Source organism: Pogona vitticeps, chromosome 1, assembly GCF_051106095.1.
Source record: "Pogona vitticeps strain Pit_001003342236 chromosome 1, PviZW2.1, whole genome shotgun sequence".
In the NCBI taxonomy this organism is placed as follows: domain Eukaryota; kingdom Metazoa; phylum Chordata; class Lepidosauria; order Squamata; family Agamidae; genus Pogona; species Pogona vitticeps.
This window is the reverse complement of record NC_135783.1, coordinates 235,606,286-235,626,366: the sequence shown is the minus strand read 5'-3', so window position 1 is coordinate 235,626,366 and position 20,081 is coordinate 235,606,286. Positions and strand designations below refer to the sequence as shown.

Here is a 20,081-nt window from a genome sequence, read left to right as displayed (position 1 = left end):
GATAACACATGCCCCAGCAGCAGCATCTTGAAGAAGAAATGCTTTATAAGAATTAAATGATATTTGGGCTTTGTAACACTGTCAGGTTAGGGAAGATTGAAAGTTCCTTGTTGATAACAGGAAATTGTAGATTTTGAAAATACTGAGGATAGTGGCATGACCCTGATACTTTTCATAATGAGGGGTATGCATGCTATTGCACTTCAACAGGAGGCATAGCCTTCCTGGTTAATTGAATCTTCCAGCTTGTCTTTTAGAGCTTAGGAGCAGCATGAGTAATAACATTATCTGTAACAAGTCATTTTGGTTCTTGATGATATGGGGGGGGGGAATAACATGGGCACAATGCTACCGTATTTGTTGATGCACTATAATGACAGGCAATGCCATCACATCACATGGCAATATAATTCTAGAACTATTTTCTCTAAGGAGGGTGTGAGAGAATAATGATGCTTACAGTATGCTATAAAAGGTAGCAAGCAGGTTGGTTCCTGCTGGGACTAGGAAATATGTAGAATCCAAAATCAAATTGTAAGCTGACCAAATTTAAACGCTATGGAACGGGTATATGAGCAGCACATGCCATTTCTTTTTCCTAACTACAGTTGTGTTCAAAATTATTCAACCCCCACTGAAATTGAATGTTTTGGCCATTTTGACATTGATTTTGATCATTCAGTCATCTTGCTTACATTTACATGAAAGAGGCACTTGTAGGTCAGAGAAATATAACCTTAAGTTTATAATGAAATAACCACAAATGTCTTTTCTGTGCTCACATCATTATTAGTTTTTATTCAACCCCCAAGTGACATTCAATCTTAGTACTTAGTACAACATCCTTTTACAGTTATAACAGCTTTTAAACGTGAAGCATAGCTTGACACAAGTGTCTTGCAGCGATCTACGGGTATCTTCGCCCATTCTTCATGGGCAAAAGCCTCCAGTTCAGTCAAATTCTTAGGCTTGCGCACTGCAACTGCTTTCTTTAAGTCCCACCAGAGGTTCTCAATCGGATTTAAGTCTGGTGACTGCGATGGCCACTCCAAAATGTTCCAGCCTTTCCTCTGCAACCATGCTCTAGTGGACTTGGAGGTATGCTTGGGATCATTGTCCTGTTGAAAGGTCCAACGTCTCCCAAGCCTCAGGTGTGTGACAGACTACATCACATTTTCATCCAATATCTCCTGGTACTGAAGAGAATTCATGGTACCTTGTACACGCTGAAGCTTCCCTGTACCTGCAGAAGCAAAACAGCCCCAAAGCATTATTGACCCTCCGCCATGCTTCACAGTAGGCAAGGTGTTCTTTTCGTCATATGCCTTGTTCTTCCTCCTCCAAATATAGCGTTGATCCATGGGCCCAAACAGTTCTAATTTTGTTTCATCAGTCCACAGAACACTATCCCACCACTTTTGTGGTTTGCCCACATGACTTTTGGCATACTGCAGTCGACTCTTCTTATTCTTGGGAGACAGCAAGGGGGTGCGCCTGGGGGTTCTGGCATGGAGACCTTCATTACGCAGTGTGCGCCTTATTGTCTGAGCTGAAACTTCTATACCCACATCTGACAAATCTTTTTTCAGTTCCTCAGCAGTCACACGGGGACTTTTCACCACTCTACGCTTTAGGTAGCGCACAGCAGTCGAAGTCAGCATCTTCTTTCTTCCACGACCAGGTAGCATTTCAACAGTGCCCTTTGCCTTGAATTTGTGAATGATGCTTCCTATGGTGTCTCTTGGTATGTTTAACTTCTTTGCAATCTTCTTATAGCCATTGCCCTTCCTGTGAAGACAAATCACCTCTTCTCTTGTCTTCCTGGACCATTCTCTTGACTTCACCATGTTTGTAACCACACCAGTAAATGTCTAGAAGGAGCTGAGTATCACAGTCATTTTAAAGCTGCCTAATTGGTGCTTATTATGCTTGATTGGTGCTCGGTGACATCCACAGGTGTTTTCAATACCTGATCGAAAACACCTGAATGAACCTCTCTTCTTCAGAGTGGTAGTCTTTAAGGGGTTGAATAATTGTGGCAATGAAGAAACCACAAAAGAAACATTTACTACTGTATTACATAAACAATTGATGTTATTTTAGTTGCATTTGGTTCTTTAAAACGTCCTTGTAGGATTTCATTCTGAATACAATTCCAAATGTACACTATAGTCCCTAAACCCCTTTACAGCATTGGGAGCTGAATAATTTTGAACACAACTGTAGACTTACTGTTCTCTCCATGCCATTTCCTTAGGTTACAACTATCCCCCACTGTCATTACCTCTGCAGCAATAAAATGAGGGGAAGGCATGTGTGGTACTAGTTGTTACAATACATATTTTGAACAGTAACCATTGCTGCTATACCAAAAAAAATGATGTTGAAAATCTCCCCAGTTTGAGAAACAGAAGCTGAAAATCCCCTTCACTTCACAGTATTTGAGGTACCTGTACAGTTTTGTATCCCAGTGGGTGGATAGTGTTGTTGTACTCTATAGTCACTAGGTGGTGCTGCACTGAAGTTGTGCCTGCATGGGCTCAGAAATTTCTTATTGTTTTGTTTGAGAGAGACACAATGAATTCCTTGCCTAGCATCCTGATTAGTGTGCTCATCCATTTGGAGAATTTGTTCCACATACTCCTTTCTGTCAAGATATTTACCAGGATTTGCATCCAAATCTCACTTTTAAAACCTGTTTCTCTGACAGAAATTTGCATCTGCTTAATAAGGCCTCTAAGAATTTTTTTTATTAATCCACTTCTTTTCTGGATCGTTTCTGCTGTTCTTAATTACTAGCTGACAGCTTCTGACTGGGGTTTTTTGTTGTGGACATCAAGTAAAAATGGGAAGCACTAAACTCCACTTCCAAGATAAAACAATTCAAAAAAAACAAAACAAAAAACAGGCTTTCCAGAGGAAGAGAAATGAGTGGGAAGTAACAGGAGAAAGCACTGTATGAAGTGGGGAAATGGGAATATTCTAGAAGTGGTAGGAAAGATGCAAATAACCAACAACATCAATGGGGAAGCCAATACTGTACAGAATACATGCTCCATCTGGAAGGTCTCTGCGTCTTTTGTGACGTGGTGTTTTTACAGCCCTCTCAGATGTATAGGACTGGATATGGACATCTTAAAAATTCCATAGTGTGTCTTCCCTCTCTTTGTGGCGATTAGATGATCCAGTTTACCTTCTACGTTTGGTCTTTGATCTCCTGATGACAGATGCAGTGGCTCTGCTTTAAACAACTGCTGTAAGAAGCAGTACATTAAAAAAATGCATGCTTCTTTTTAGCTGTCCAGAGATAACCTTCTGCTGAAGAAGACGTGTTTTTAACAAGTCATACTCAACATCAAAAAAACTAAGATCATGGCCACTGGTCCCATCACCTCCTGGAAAATAGAAGGGGAAGATATGGAGGCAGTGACAGATTTTACTTTCTTGGGGTCCATGATCACTGCAGATGGGGACAGCAGCCACGAAATTAAAAGACACCTGCTTCTTGGGAGGAAAGTGATGACAAACCTTGATAGCATCTTAAAAAGCAGAGACATCACCTTGCCAACAAAAGTCCAAATAGTCAAAGTGGTTTTTTCCTGTAGTGATGTATGGAAGTGAGAGCTGGACCATGAAAGCTGACCGCCGAATAATTGATGCTTTTGAATTGTAGTGCTGGAGGAGGCTTTTGAGAGTCCCCTGGACTGCAAAGAGAACAAACCTATCCATTTTGAAGGAAATCAATCCTGAGTGCTCACTGGAAGGACAGATCCTGAAGCTGAGGCTTCAATACTTTGGCCATCTCATGAGAAGAGAAGACTCCTTGGAAAAGACCCTGATGTTGGGAAAGTGTGAGGGCAAGAGGAGAAGGGGATGACAGAGGATGAGATGGTTGGACAGTGTCATCGAAGCTACCAACATGAATTTGACCCAACTCCAGGAGGCAGTGGAAGATAGGAGGGCCTGGTGTGCTCTGGTCCATGGGGTCACGAAGAGTCAGACACGACTGAATGACTAAATGACGACAATGTTAAAAAGTATGTTAAATATCTACAGACTAATTTTAAAAGCAAGTCTAGCACATCTGTTTTATTACCCACTGTGGATGTGTTTCATTGCTCAGCTCTTCAAGTATACGACATTGATTCCCAATTATAAAACTAAATAAACAACAACAAAAGCAGTAAAAATTCACCATCAGATTACAGCTTCTGGAAATATCAGCCCATACAGTTATAATTAGATCACTCTGTTTAGCTTTTGCTCCACTCCCATCATAAATCCTCTGAAAGCAAATAATTCTTCTTTTAATATTCCTTTCCAGAAGGAAGTGGGCTGTGTAAGCAAGGAAAATTGCCTAAGCAAAATTTTATGTATTTGGTTCTAGAAATCAATGGCCATTCTACATGACCAATAGAACTGCATTAAAACACACACATGGAATAATCAGACTATCCAAACAGGGTCAAAAACTTCTAAATTAGTTGTTAATAGCTTGTCTAGAAAAGATGGTCTTTACCTGTCACCTGAAGGACAAAGAGGGAGGGGACCAATCTAGCCTCCTAGGGAGGGCATTCCATAGCCTGAGAACAGTCATAGTGGTCTTATGCATTTTTGGATTTGAAAACATAAATTATGCATTCACACACGTAAAACAAACAGTCTGGATTATAATTCTCCCCAACACTGAATGAAATAACCTGTTTAAATCGAATAGTAGGACTTTGAGCATAGACTCTAAATTCTTCTATACTGCATTTCATGCTACATTATTCCACAAATTACTTGTTTAATTTTCGCTGCCTCTTCTTTACTTTCTTTACAAGAAGAGGGAATACTTGACAGGGTCGTAACAAGGGTGGGACAACTGCACCTCTGTCCCAGAATGCCAGAGTTAAGAGGTGCACACCTTGCACCAACTGGCCTTGAAGTCCGGTCTACCCCAATAAGAAAAGATGGTGGCAGATCTTTGGCACAAATGCTGATTGCACACCACTTAACCAGTAGACCCGGGCGTGGGGGAGAACAAGAAAGGTGGTTGGTATACCAGTCCCACTGAGGCAATGGAGCGCAGGGCTACCCATGGCTTGGGAGACCAAGCCTCTTGCTGAAATGTGGCAGCAGTGTTTGGATGGAAGGCTGGACTGTCAACACAGAGGAGATCTTCCCCCATCAACAGTCAGATTTGCCTAGGCTGCTGTAGGCTAGGCCTCCGGGCTGGACATTGAAAATCTGCTCTTTTCTTAGACATATGCTAAGCTAAACCATATACATGATTTGTTTTTGTATCTCTCATGGTGCTACTGATCTCTTGTAAAGGAGGAGAGATGCCACAAGTGTTGTAATTACTTCTTGTATTATTTCCATGCTGTCAATTAACAAAGCTGATTTGGGGGCACATTAAACCAGCTGCCAAAATTGTTACAGCTCAGATGCTTAGCTTTCTCTATGGATTGGTTAAGAAGACATTTAATGCCAGTTATTGCAATTCTCAGTGGAGACTTTGGGCTTTACTGTATGTTTAAGCAACAAAGTAATATACCAGGCACCACACAGCATGTGCCTTTGTTTGTTCTTCAGCTATTAACTTTACAGTAGGCTCTCAAGTTGGAAAAGGGTAGCACACCCATGTAGACATACAGCCTGTTTGGGAGGACAGTTCATGATGGCAAACACTGTAAATGAAGAATATTAACTCAAGATTAGAGACCCAATGAAACTGAACAAATGCTGCCATTTTAAAATAGCACACCCACTTGACCATTTTAATATTATGGTTTGCATCTGTAGTCTTCTACTTCATATGTCCTCACCCCACCCCCCACTTCTGTTTGTTGACAAGTCATTTCATAGAGTCCTAGACTCATAGAATGATTGAGTTGGAAGGGGGCCTGTAAGGCTATGAAGTTTTCTCTTGAATGCCTCCAGCATTGGAGCGATCACCACCTCTGGTAGCAATTGGTTCCATCGTCATACTGCTCTAACAGTTAGGATGTTTTTACTGATATTCAACTGAAAGCTGGCTTCCTATAACTTCAGGCCATATTGTGTGTCCTGCACTCTGGGATTATAGAGAACAGATCCTGTTCCTCCTCTGTATGGCAATCTTTTAAGTATTTAAAAAGTGTGATCATATATCCCCTAAGTCTTTTCTGAAAGCTAAACATGCCCAGTTTTTTCATTCTTTCCTCATAAAGCTTGGTTTCCATTCTCCTGATCATCCTCATAGACCCCCCTCTGAACTTGTTATGATTTGTTGGCATCCTTCTTAAACTGCAGTATCCAGAACTGGACATAACCCCCAATTTGAGGCCTCAGCAGTGCCAATGGAGGGGTACTAATACTTCATGGGATTTGGAGACTATACTCTTGTTAATGCAACCTAAAATAGCATTGGCCTTTTTTGCAGCCACATAATGGTGTGGGCTCATAATCAGCTTGTGATCTACAACATTTTCAAAATTCTTCTCACATGTAGCATTATTAAGCCAAGTACTCCCTATTTGCATTTGGTTTTTCTCTCTCAGGTGTAGAACTTTGCACTTGTCCCTTTTAAATTTCATTTTGTTGTTTTCAACCCAGTGCTCAAGTCCATCAAGATAGTTTTGAATTTTTTTCTGACTTCCAGGATACAGTATTAGCTATTCCATCCAATTTTGTTTTGTCCTCAAATTTGATAAACATTTCCTGGACCTGCTCATCTAAGTCATTAATAAAAATGTTGACAAGCACCAGTCTCGGGACTGAGCCTTGTGTTCCAAGACGTACAGGTGGAAACAGACGTAATAGTCCTGCCATAACCCTCTTCCATTCAGATGGCTAGGTTTCTATAGAAAAAAAGGGAGAGAGGCTGAGAATAAAATGAAGGAAAAAAGGGAGATGGGCAGACAACAAAATGAAGCAGTAAGATTAACATGTCATTGGAAACAGAGCTTTCTTATGAGGTAAAAAGCTCTCTGTTTATTTTAACATGAATTTGAGTTGAATTTGTTGCATAATTGGAGAGAAGCATGGCTTATTTTGCATGTCTGATAAGATTTGCATACCTGCAGGGAAAATATTTTTAAGAGTAGGAAATTAGTTATTACTATCAAATTTGATATTTGTATTAAATTAGACTTATAGTACTTTTAAATTCCCCTTATTCCCAACAAAAGGATCCAGCATGGCCCACAGAGCATTTTAAACACATATATTAAAACAGCTAAAACGGATGAAATTCTGTTGCACAATCTTATACTGCACAACTGAGATGATGTAATCATAGGGCAACACTATATGCTCTCTCTCTCTCTCTCTCTCTCTCTCACACACACACACACACACACACACACACACACACACACACACACACACACACACACACACACACACACACACACACACACACACACACACACACACACCAGTCAGGTTCCCAGGCTCTGTTTTGCTTAGGGCAAGTCTTTGGGAGCCTGAGGGTCAGGGAGCCTTTCATATTAGAAAATTGCAGCCAGATAGCCACTGTAGATACAGCACCATCTAGGACAGGGGTCAGGAAACTTTTTTACCCCGCAAAAAATGTATATACGCTGACATTACTTCCTTGATTTGAAAGGAAGGAAATCATACATTACAGTATTTGAATCTACACAGGCTGTGTACTGAATTAGCAGGATATATCATCAGTATCAAGGGCTGCCAGGCTGTGTACCGAACTAGCAGGATGCACCAAATTTAATAAAGATGTGCACTATTTTTGCTGGAACACATTGTACACCAGCCATGGGTGTTCTAGGGAGTAGTAAGGTGTCCAAAGTGCCTAGCAAGATGCATTAAATTTTTGCTAGTTCATAGAGGATTTAATTACTGTATCATCAATGGCTGCCAGAGTGGTGCTAGCAATGAGGCGCTTGCTAGAGACAGCCAAGGCAGAGTTGGGGGGGGGGGGTCTGGTCACTTTAATCATTCTGTGTGTGGTGTGCAAAAAGGAACAAACCAGGCTAAAGGTCATGTCATCCACCCTGGTGCCACAGCCCAACATCAAAGGACCAGTGCACTTTTTTTATCATCATCAATGGAAAACTCAGCAGTGACCAGAGGATTGGAAAAGATCAGTCTACATCCCAATCCCAAAGAAAGGAAGTGCCAAAGAATGCTCCAACTACCATACAATTGCACTCATTTCACACGCTAGCAAGCAAAGTTATGCTCAAAATCCTACAAGGTAGGCTTCAGCAGTATGTGGACCAAGAACTCCCAGAAGTACAAGCTGGATTTCAAAGGGGCAGAGGAACTATAGACCAAGTTGCAAAAATGCGCTGGATTATTGAGAATCCATCTCCTTTACTCCAAATTCAGTGGATGCTGTCCGGTCCCTCCAGCGCTGCCTGGAGACTGTACTGGAATGGATGCAGTCAAATGGATTGAGGCTGAACCCAGACAAGATGGCGGTCTTGAGGGTGGGTGGCCCTCCTGTCAGTGGCATAGGTGACTCCCTCTCTTTTGGAGGGATGACCCTTGCCGCAAAGAGCGAGGTCCGCAGCTTGGGGATACATCTGGACCCGGCGCTCACCATGGAAACCCAGGTGGTGTCCGTGGTCCATTCCGCCTATTTTCATCTATGGTGGTTTGCCCAGCTGCGGCCATATCATGATCGGGGGGCCCTCACTACTCTAGTCCAGTGGTTCTTAACGTGGGCGATAATGCCCCCCAGGGGGCGATTTCATTTTTCATGGGGGCAGTAGAACGAAAAGGGGCGGTGTGGGGGCGCTGGAGCAGAAGGGGGCGGTAGGGGGGCGCTGGAGAAAGCCAAACCTGTGAAGATGGCTGCAGCCTTTTTACAATGTGCATGAATATATATTTTCCTCCAATCTTAATTTAGTTGCAGAGTTTTTGTCTTGAAATTTTTAGTTCCTGCATTGCGGTTTGTTTTTATGCCCTTTTTATATTTCTTTTTGCGTCTTAAAATTCGCTTGCAACTAAATCATTAAATGTTACTTTTGGGGGGCATTTCATTTTCTTGGAATTGAATTTTTTTCCCAGGGGTCATTGGATTTAAGTGTAATAAATAAACAAACAAATAAATAAATAAATAAATAAATAAATAAATAAATAAATAAATAAATAAATAAATAAATAAGATAACATCACCATGGCGAGGGGGGCGATGATAACTTCCTCAATGGCTCAAGGGGGCGTTTCTTTCAAAAAGGTTAAGAACCACTGCTCTAGTCCATGCGCTCGTAATCTCGAGACCAGACCATTGTAATGCACTCTACGTGGGGCTGCCTTTGAGGTTCATGCGGAAACTTCAGATGGTCCAGAATGCAGCAGCCAGGCTTATTAGTGGGCTGAGAAAATTTCAGCATATCTCCCCCACTCTGGTTGCACTGCACTGGTTACCTATTCATTTCCACATCAACTTCAAAGTGTTAATGATCACATATAAAGCCATAAATGGTTTGGGACCTCAATATTTGGCAGATCGCCTCCTCCCACCCAGATCTACCCGAATCACCCGACATAGCCAGCAGGGGTGGCTGAGGGGACTGACGCCGAGGGAGGCCCGGAAGGAGAAAACAAGAAACCGGGCCTTCTTGGCGGTCGCCCCCACTGAAATTCGGCTGGCACCCTCGCTGGGTGTTTTCACCCAGATGGACTGACTCAATAAAGAAATCACAGTCTTTGTTTGTAAGACCTTTTGTTTGGTGTTGCAGTCAAAGCAGGACCAGGAGCAGAGAGACAGGGATTCAGATTTGGGGAATAAACTATGATGCTCTTGCCTGCTTTGGGGATGAGAAATAGAGAAACGCAATTGCTACACACTTCAGACATCTAGTCCCAGGTGTGTTGGTTGTCTTTTACTAGGTGTTTGCTGTTAGTGAGACTCTTCTAAATATTCTGGTTCTGCCCAGTACAAATTCAGTGTCTAAACAGAATCTTGAAGTACTTGCTCTTCTCAGCAGAAACTGCAGAGCTAAATGCAGTGGAAATTAAATTTTGGGTGCTTTTTTCATGGTTTTATAAAAGAGCCAAGTCTCTCTCTCTCTCTCTCTCTCTCTCTCTCTCTCTCTCTCTCTCTCCTTAAATTTTCAACAATCAGTTGCTTCAGTTCAGTATGTCCATTTCCTCTTATTACATTTAAGCACGCTTGATGAAACCACCTGGTCCCTTTCTCACACCTTCCTTCCCACGTTGATTGGAGCCTTCTCTCCTTGCAGTCATATCCTTTTTTCATGGTTTTATGAAAGTCAGTCTCTCTCTGACATACGCCCACCCTCCCTCCTTAAATTTTCTACAATCTTACATTTAAACAAGTTTTAAGAATCCACCGGTCCCTCTCTCGCACCTTCCTTCCTGCCTTAATTGGAGCTTTCCACCTCCGGTGGAAGTAGTCATTCACAAGCCGGATTGACTGCCCTGGGCTGTTCTACAGCCATAAACAATAAAGCAGCCTTATCTCCAATCTCTGAAAGAACTGATTTACAAGTGCAGCATCCAAGGAAGGTAACAGGGATAGGTGGCTTACAGTTTGAGGTTCGGCTGCAGGAGGTGGGGGTTACAGCTCTGCTCATTACCCCCAGGATTTTCATTTTTACCCCATTTGGGGTAATTTACCCCTGTTTCCTGACCACTGATCTAGGAAATATCAGTTCCTCTCTTCCTGTCTATTTTCTCCTCTGGAAAGGCATGCATCTTCTTCAATGTAGGTTGCACTAAGCCACCTCCAACATTAGCCAGAGCACCTGATGCCCTCCGGGCAGTTTTTGACAGGAAATTCTGGCCTCCTCCTTTATTCCTCCTGCTCAAATGAATAGGTGTGCAGTCTCTTTGTGTTTCCCTCTGTTTTTGTCCTCTCTTCCCCACATTTTTTCCTTCATGCATGTGTCTATGTGAATTTACCCCTCTCATTCTGTTCTCCCAATCTGTTCCCCTTTCCTGACTTTCTCCCTGTTTTCCCCTTTTCCTTTGTTTTGGCCCTCTGTCTCTCCCTGCCACACTCTTTTTCTCTCTGTTCCAACCTGTTTCCCAAACTCCCCATCTCTATTTCCTGCCTCTGTTCCCCATTCTCTGGTTTGACTCTTATCTTTTCTTCAACTCTGATTTCCCTTCCCCCCTTATTCTCTCTCTCTCTCTCTTTGGCCTTTCTCTCTGTTCTTTTTCTCAAGAGAGGGCTAGTAACATATGCTACAGAAGCTGTTTTGTGGTTATAACCACACACCCCTTTTTAAAAAACCAAAAATCTCAGAGGTGAGAAGTCCTGGTTTAAATTGTATCTGTACCTGAACTCTGCCTACATAACTATAAATTGGAAAAAAAAACAGAAAAGGAAATTTTGTTCATTTCTTGGTAACGACTTATGATATTTTACAAATGTCTTTTTAAATAGAATGGGGGAAAAGGTGTGACTTAACAAAAAATGTCCTCCTTTTGCTCCTTGCAAGCTCATCATCTTTCCCAGCAACATGCAGATAGACCTTGGTTGTTTCCATATTGGGAACAGCTGTGCCTAATGAATTAGCTGTGCTGCTGTTTGCAAATGTCTCCGTAAACATGTCACAAAGAATCTGTGGCTTTAAAAATGCTGGGGGAAAAGCTAAAAATAAAACTGTGGAATGCCAATAAGCTTCTCAAGTGGCTTCATTCCAAAATAAACTAGACCTGGGTGGAACGTCTCACTGCTCAAAATGAAGGTGAGAATTGACACTGTTAAGCCACTTAGGACCTCAGTAGATGTGACATTGGGGAAAACATCCAGACAGTTGTACTCTGTTTCCCTCTGACAAATGGTAACCTGATGTTTTGGATTTTGGTTCTCAATCCATTTGATCACATGTTATGGAAACTGTGCTGTCCTGTGGTTCAATGCTCCCCCCCTCCTTTTTTTGTTTCCTTTTCTTTCTTTAATTGTAGAGTTAAAGAGGGAGGAAAATGGATCAGCCATTTGCAAAAATTGTACCATGGTCTACCATTCCCCTTAAGTGAAAGGGTGGTCCAGGGGCATTGAAAGCCACTGTTATTGATGCCATTGCTAGCATGATGTCCTCACTTTCTCCTGCTGAGAGCTTTCATGCTAACTTCAAATCTGTGTGCCCAGGCCCAGGGATGAGCATGGATGCAATTTCTGCTCTGAAACAGTCCATTGTGTGGTAATGAAACACCTGTTTTCAAACAGTAGAACAAAATTGGCAGCCCCCCACTTTACTGCCCATGCTTTGTTTTGGTTTTTCATGGGAGATAGCACAACTTTGCATGTCCGATGTCTCTGCCATGAAACTCTGAAAGATTTACCTTGCCTAGAGGGATAAAGCTGTAAGAAGAGAATATGTTTTTGCCTAAAGATGTGAGCTGACTGTCATTTAAGACTATTGCTGAAGGAAGACAGAACTGAAGCATACTTTTAAAAAAATTCTGAGAGCCTCAACCAACTTTCAGATCATATCCTCCATTGGCCTTGCTCCTTGATGTCACCAAGTTGAGCAGTGAGCATGGACATCTGGAACAAGGTGGCTCCACAATGGGAACGAATGACCCAGAAGTTGCAATTGCATGAAATATGTAAATTTGTGTGTGTGAAGCCACTTCTTTGCCAATGTCTGCACTCAGGCTTGCCAGGTCAACAGCGCCCCATTCCCTGAGATTTGAAGGGCAAAGTTTGGCAGTCCCTTGTGACATCGTCTCATGCACCCCTGTGATTTCACAGACTCTTAGCAAACATTGCAAAATGGCATGTGTGGGATAGATTATGTAGCAATTCTTTGATGAATTTAAGGACCAGCATTTGGATTCCAGCAGCAGCATCTGTTGAGCGTGCCAGATAATGAAGAAGACAAAGATACTTCTGAATGTGTCTAAATAGCTGTCCTGAAGCCATGAGGATGAACTCCAAAATATAGGGTTGCCAGTATTGGCAATGTTTTATGTTTAGTTTAAAATACCCTTTGATAAAAAGAACTACACAATATTTTGTTATTTGCTAGTATCTTGTGTATTTATCCTTATTGTTATTCTTGGATGTACATTTCCATTGTTTCTTTGTAGCTCAACTAAAGTTTTCACCATTTCTTCTGTGAAATCAAAGTTTCTGTGAAATCAAAGTTACAGATTGCTAGGAGTACAAGTTTAACTTGCAGAGTGGTATACAGTATTATATTAGGGGAAGCAATGTAGCCTTTATGTTTCTGGCTATTATCTCCTTGGGTCTCAGATCCAGATGCTCTTTTCTTCTTGAAAGACAGAAACCCTCCCACCATGACAGAAAGAATCTTTTAGGACAATATGAAAGAAAAGGAAGCAGAGATGAACTTCAGCCAGAGATGAACTTCAGCCATAATATTATTTCCCAATGATAATATTTCTATGGACTGCATTTCTACCTATATTAAGTTTTTTTTAATTGCTGAAAGAATCCAGCCATACTTTCTTAAATAAAGCTAAATCTAATGAACAATATTAAATGAACCACATGTGGAAGGTCTATTTGCTGTATTTAATATATGAGGATGCCTTTTATCACTGTATAGTAAGTTCACCTGCTCATTCAACTTTATATTCATATTCTGTTGCCGGAACAGAATTTTCTACTTAGGGGATTTTAACACAGGTTTGTAGGAGTTCAGAGAAGGGCATATTTTAGTGGATACTCTACTTGCAGGAAATCTGTCCTTTAATGTTCAAAGAAAACATAGCCAAATTAGAGCATTTGGTTAGGACTAAGGAAGACCAAGTTAAAATCCCAATATGTCATTGGCTTCATTGGATGATTGTGGGTTAGTCACTGATCTCAGCCAAAATTAACCTCAGTAGTGTGAGGACAAAATGAAGTGTGTGTCGATCATGCACAGTGGAGTAAACAACAACAGCACTACACCATCAAATCAATTCTAACATATGTATGGTGACTCTTTCCAGGATTTTCTAACTATACTGGGATCAGAAGTAGTTTACCAGTGCTTTCTTCCAAAGGGCATTCAAGGACTCTGCAGCTTGCCCAAGGCTCCAGGGAGGTACTTTTTCTCACTGATCCATCCATCCAGCTTCTAGTGAATCATGGGGATATAATGATATAGGACTGGTTGTGTCCTACTCAGTTTTTGCCTCATTAATGGGGACTCCATAATTTTGGAGGGTTCTGCAGTGATTCCCCAAGATTCCAGAAACATGTTTACTTCCCCAGTTTTAGAACTTTAATTCTTTCTTTGTAAAACTCTTCCAAATCACATCCTTTTGTACTGATGTTTACACTGATGTTTGACAATGAAACAGCAGCCGTTTCTGATTGTGTTTAATTGCAGATCTCTGTAAATCACAGTGTTTAAAACAAGTTTCATTAAAAGCACAGAAATAAAGACATTTTCTGCTTTGTATTGGCCTTTTGTTTTAACAAGCCGCTGTTTTTCCTACACTTGAAAGATGTGGAAATTCTCTTGATATCAACATTGGTATTTTTATCAGCTTTGGATTTGAGTCAAAATATTTTAAACATTGTTTGATGCAGCTAGAAAACTAATAGCTTCCTTCATGGACAGGTGTCTTGAGACAGATGCTACTGAAACAAATGGGAATTGCTTAAAGCCATGATGGCTACCATCTTCTTAGGTTTCATTCATTCTTTTCAATGGGATTTGTCCAAGAAAAGATTTCCTGAGGGGTTACACCCTAAATCTTTGACTTCTACTAGCAGCCTATATTGTTTGCTTGGGATACAGAGCAGAGTGAAAGTGAGAGGATGCCTTTATAGAAGTAGGCAACAATTCATTAGGATTTTGAATATTTGTTGCAGTTCTTCCCATTTGGTCTAATCATGATGGAAGCTAAGGAGCAGCTGCTAAGCTCTGTGCACAACCCTTTCCAGTAAATCTGGTTATTACTGGTTAACAGGGCTGAGTAACAGTTATCATACCACCACCCACCACCATTTTCTAGTGCACAGTTTGTAGAGACCCTACGGTCATGATCCTGATCTCTGGCTGAAAACCTCATGTTGTCATGGATTCCTGCTTCACCCCAAGAGGTCAATGCATCTCCTGCATTCCCTGAATAGTTCCCTAGCCTCAAAGCATAACCGGTGTCTTCACCATCCACTCTAAAACTTTGATAATCTGCATGCTTGATTTGCCCATTGCTGTCAATTATAACAAATCGCACAGAGAAGGCGTTCTGCTTAGTTAAGCGGTGCATGAATTCATTGCCAAGCCAGTGGTTCCCCAGCAGGTTTCCGAAGCCATACTTATAAGCATCCCAGTTGTTTGACCACGATGGCGACTTTTGGCTGAGAAGGTTTCTGTGCAGGACTGTCCAGCCACCCCCATCATGCTCCATATCACAATAGACCACCAGCAAAGGAGAAAATTTGGGACGGATGATGTAGAGGCCACTTCGCTTCCGACCTCGGAGAAAGGCAGCCCTGCAGTCTCTTGCCAGGAATTCTAAAAACAGAAAACAGACTCCTGTAGAACCTTGCATGCACTGGCTACGGAAGAGAATCCATAGGTAATTCAAAATGCCAATGGCTTTTAGGGACAAGTCTACACCAACACTTTGCAGCTCATTTAATTTTCCCTCATATCTTTTATTTACATCAATAATTATTCTCATCTCTTCATTCTGCATTTTCCTGAAATCTGTGCAATCTATGGTTGTCTTGGTATTACTACAAAAGGGTCAAAGCCATCTCAGTGGCTGTATGCATTTGTGAATTGCTGGAGACGGGAAGGGTGAGAGAAAGAAAAAAAAATGTCTGAATACGTTAGGTGGGAAGAAGAGTCATTGAGTACAGAGGTATGAAGGTATACAACCTTTTGATTCAGCTAACCTAGTGCAAAGAAACTCCCAACGGCCATTGTTTTAAAGAGGAAAACAAGGCCCCAGCGCATGAAGACTTTTGTGCTGATGGTGACATCCATTTACAGCAGGGATGGGAAACATATGGCCCTCTGTTGCTGCTGAACTACAACTAACATCATCTGTCACTATCATTTATTACAGCTTAGTGTAACTGTGTGACATATCCCAGTAGGTCTGGGTTTGTCACAGCCATCTCAGTGGCTGTATGCATTTGTGAATTGCTGGAGACGGGAAGGGTGAGAGAAAGAAAAAAAAATGTCTGAATACGTTAGGTGGGAAGAAGAGTCATTGAGTACAGAGGTATGAAGGTATACAACCTTTTGATTCAGCTAACCTAGTGCAAAGAAACTCCCAACGGCCATTGTTTTAAAGAGGAAAACAAGGCCCCAGCGCATGAAGACTTTTGTGCTGATGGTGACATCCATTTACAGCAGGGATGGGAAACATATGGCCCTCTGTTGCTGCTGAACTACAACTAACATCATCTGTCACTATCATTTATTTCTTCTTGGGTTGATGGAAGTTGCAGCCCTCCAACATCCAGAGAGCCACATTTCCTACCCCTGAGGAACATATGAAGTACATTTCAGCAAAAATGTTCTCACTTAAGACAAAAGGTAAAGCAACTGAAGGCATCTAATGTGGAATTTACACTGTGTGGAATGTTCAATATCACTCTCTTTTTTTTTCTTTTTTAAAGACAGACTATTGATCTAGTCAGATTTTCTAATTTCAGGAAGCCAGGTGGCTTGCTTGGTGCCCACTATGTGCTGAGGCAAGTCTCTGTTTTCTTGTCATCGGATGGTTCGAGAGGCTTCTCTCATGTGTGGTTATCAGAATGTTTAAAGGTGCTTAGACTATCGATGGAACGGGAAGAAGGAAGTCTCCCAAAGATCTCAAAATCAAAGAAGTTCTTGGGGGGAGAAGGTAGTCTTTCAAGATCTAATATTAAATGCTGATGTTACCTATTAAAGCTTATATGACCTGAAAGTCTAACCTATAAAAGAGGTCACTTGCTGTTGGTATACTTCCTACCATTCTCTTAGTGAAGACTAGAATTACATTAGTATCATTGTTGTTGATGTTGTCGTCATCATAGTGCAATAATAATACAATTTCTAATATATATTTCCCCTCCAATTAAATTTTCATGTCACTTTTCAGTCATGATTTTGTTTTTATTTTGGTTACCTTCATAGAGCAGAGGTTTCTGGACATTGATCAGGGACACAACATCCTTTTTTGCCAGCATATGGTTATTGCCAATTTTTGAGTACAGCTCATCCTGTGTGAAAGGTGACAAAGAACTTCCAACAAAAGCAACAAGAAAGCACAAACTAAGAGCTGAATGAAGTAGCATCTTGGAAACCTGGTGTGAAGAAGAAAAAGATGTGACCATGAGCATGCAGGATGAAGAGTTGTCCTGCTAGGAACGGATTGCTTCCTGTTCCAGTGCAGGTAAGCCAAGCCATTAACACCTCTTGGAATCAAATGGTTTCTGTACTCTTTCAGTATTTCCACCCACCCACAACAGGTTCTCCCATGCCACTTCCAGCAGGGCAGCACATTTTGAAGCACAACCTGGAAGAGCCAAGCCATCCAGATTCTACATGAATGAGAGGGATTTGAAAAAGGAAAGACCAGCTAAGAATCAGAGGTCCACGGCTGCACATATCCAAGGATTTACAGAAACCTGAAATGGGATTTTTAAAATAATCAAGGACCAATTAAAAAAATTAAAACATTTAAGTAGTTGGCATTGGAAGCTGTCCTAAATAACTAGAAATGGGGTATCCTAATACAGTGTGCATCTGAGCATTTTTGTGTAGCAATAATATCAATTATTAGAGTTTCATTGCACTGAAACTCTAATAAGGGATCACAAGTAGCTTTATAACTGTACAGATATCCCATGGACATAAAACTTGTTCACTTTTGCACCCTAATTCTGTATCATTTCTTCGCATTCCCCATATAGAACAACAGAGCTCAACAACTAACCGGACCAGCTTCTGGCCTAGTCAATGTTCACTCCTGCAGGAAGGCAACTTTTCCCTTATTTTCTCTGAAATAGGCTATATTCCTTTTAAGTGTAGGTGTTCATTCGTTAGATTAACAAAAAAAGGATTCCTTTTGAAAAATGTCAACAATCATTGCAATAGTCACACTAAAATGTATTCATACATACGAGACAGGAGTTAGGCTAATAAGGTTGCATGAAGTTCCCCATTAAAATCAAAGGGACTGAATGAACTACTAACTTACCCAGTTAAGCCATGTTTACATTACAGTATTATCCTACATATGTCTGCTTAGAAGTTCCACTTAAGCCCAGGTTGGGAAGGGGGTATATGATTGCAGCCAAAGTCAGAATCCAATCCATCCATTGCAGGAGAGTTGATTTGAGGGGTGGGGGGGTTGAGTTTCAGGGTAAAAACTAAAATGCTCTTAAAACCTTCAGACTAGTTTCATTGATGCATCATTGAAAATGCTGGTATGTAGGGAAAGCTACATACCAAAATAAAAGCAGGGGATGCTTTGTAATACTGCTTGTAGGTCTCTAGAAAGCTATTAACCATCTATGTGTAACCTGTGTTAAACCTGTGTTATCCAGAGTTTTGAAATGATAAGTACAAAGATTTAACTCTACAGATGAGTAAAAAAAAATGAAGTCTATGAAATGTATGTGTCTTAGTTCCAGAAAAGCTAGCAGCCCCAGCAATAGTCTTGTGCCCTTAACTAGACAGTGTTTCCTTTTGCTTTCAAGGGGAAAACAAATTGCACCAAAGGGAAGAAAGGAACTTTCAGCTAAACAGTAAACGAGTTTTACTGAACTCCAGAGAAGGGGGCGGGGGAAACCATCTCCCAAAGCAATCTCTTCCACTATTCAGCAGTGGAACAGATTGCTTTGGGATGTGGTGGGTTTTTTTCTTTATCTTTTAAGCAGAACTATGGTGGCCTGCTGCTAGAGGTGCTATAGCTGCATCCAGCCAGCATGGAATGGTGGGGTTGAATTAGACAGCCTTTAAAAATTTTCTATTACTAACAGTATTGGTATTTACAAAAAATACATCATTGTGGTACTTGTTTTTCTCCCACAACAAATTCATCTGAAAGTGTTCCTCCTAAAAACATCGCCCAGTAAGAATGCTAGAGAATTAATTGAAAGGTAGCATCCAGCTTTCAGTAGCTTCTTTTTTTTAAAAAAACCTGATGAGAAGGTCTCAAGCGGCAGCTTTCAGTAGCTTCCAATGAGTAAATGTAACTTTTATTACAAAAGTTGTGAGTTCTCCTATTTGTCTATATTTACATATAAAAGACACATGTTAGGTATTTCTTTCAACCTTCCAAGATCTCTATGTAATTTGCAGTTATATTGATACATATGTGTATGGTGCCTAATATGAAGCTACTCTGTCCAGCTAAAATGTTGAAGTTCCTTGTTTTTTAATTAAACTTCCCCAAGAATTGTAAGAAAATGCAACAATTCCAGGGATTTTTTGAATTTTTATCCAGGATAGAACTTGACAATACAAAGAACAATTGGAGGGATGAGTTTATAATGGATCTCTATTTTTAACACCATGCTCTCCAGATTTATTCTGAAGAAAAATAATTTACAAACAAGCAAGAGAGAGGCCAAATAACTACTGGATAGCTATGTAGTTTAGGCATCTGGCTGCAGATCCAGAGGTCGAGAGTCTGATTCCCCACTGTGCATCCTTGACAAGGGGCTGGACACACGGATCCGTAGGGTCCCTTCCAGCAGTTGTAAGACTATTATAATTATTGTTATAAATGAGATTAGAACTTACCTTACTTGTTGCTGAGTCTTGAACAGAAGACTGCAAGATCTGAGGAAAGGAAATGGGATTTATTTTGCTTATATGCCAATATTTCAAGCAGGGATGGGTTGGCAAAGCAAATAATTTATTATGAATGTTTGCACAAAATGGTATCAGAGGCCTGGTCACACCAGAACAGCTTGTAGACAGGAGGCAATAGGGAATTTAATCTGAAATAGTTCCTGGTGCTGTGGGGTGTGCCCCACCACATCTAAGTACCATAAAGTCAATGTAATGGTTGACCTATGTTTGCCAAGCAATGTTATCTTTCTGCTTTGATTATCACCACAGTCAATAAGAACTAGAGTCATTTCAAAGAAAGAAGAATGTCCACCTTTGGTTTAGTTGAGTTTCACTATCTAATAACATGGCATTTGTGTGGTGAATTTGCCAGAAGCCACAGCTCCA

The 20,081-nt window shown here is 41.0% G+C and overlaps 1 protein-coding gene across 1 annotated transcript; it reads right to left on the bottom strand.

Moving 5' to 3' along the window:
- Positions 1–14,248: 14,248 nt before the first annotated feature.
- On the bottom strand, positions 14,249–18,489 carry LOC110085653 (fibrinogen-like protein 1-like protein). Its single transcript, XM_020806031.3, has 2 exons — positions 17,020–18,489; positions 14,249–15,410 (listed from the first exon to the last, which is right to left on the bottom strand). Exons 1-2 carry the CDS (start codon positions 17,231–17,233, stop codon positions 14,740–14,742), a joined length of 885 nt encoding a protein of 294 aa, XP_020661690.2. The 5' UTR covers positions 17,234–18,489; the 3' UTR covers positions 14,249–14,739.
- Between the last annotated feature and the right edge of the window lie 1,592 nt (positions 18,490–20,081).

Bases quoted from the DNA above. Each gene is read 5' to 3' on its own strand.
- LOC110085653 (XM_020806031.3), bottom strand. From the start codon at position 17,233: ATGCTCATGGTCACATCTTTTTCTTCTTCACACCAGGTTTCCAAGATG. The intron at 15,411-17,019 runs GTAACCAAAATA...TTCTGTTTTTAG, and splicing joins GAAACCTCTGCTCTATGAAG to AATTCCTGGCAAGAGACTGC.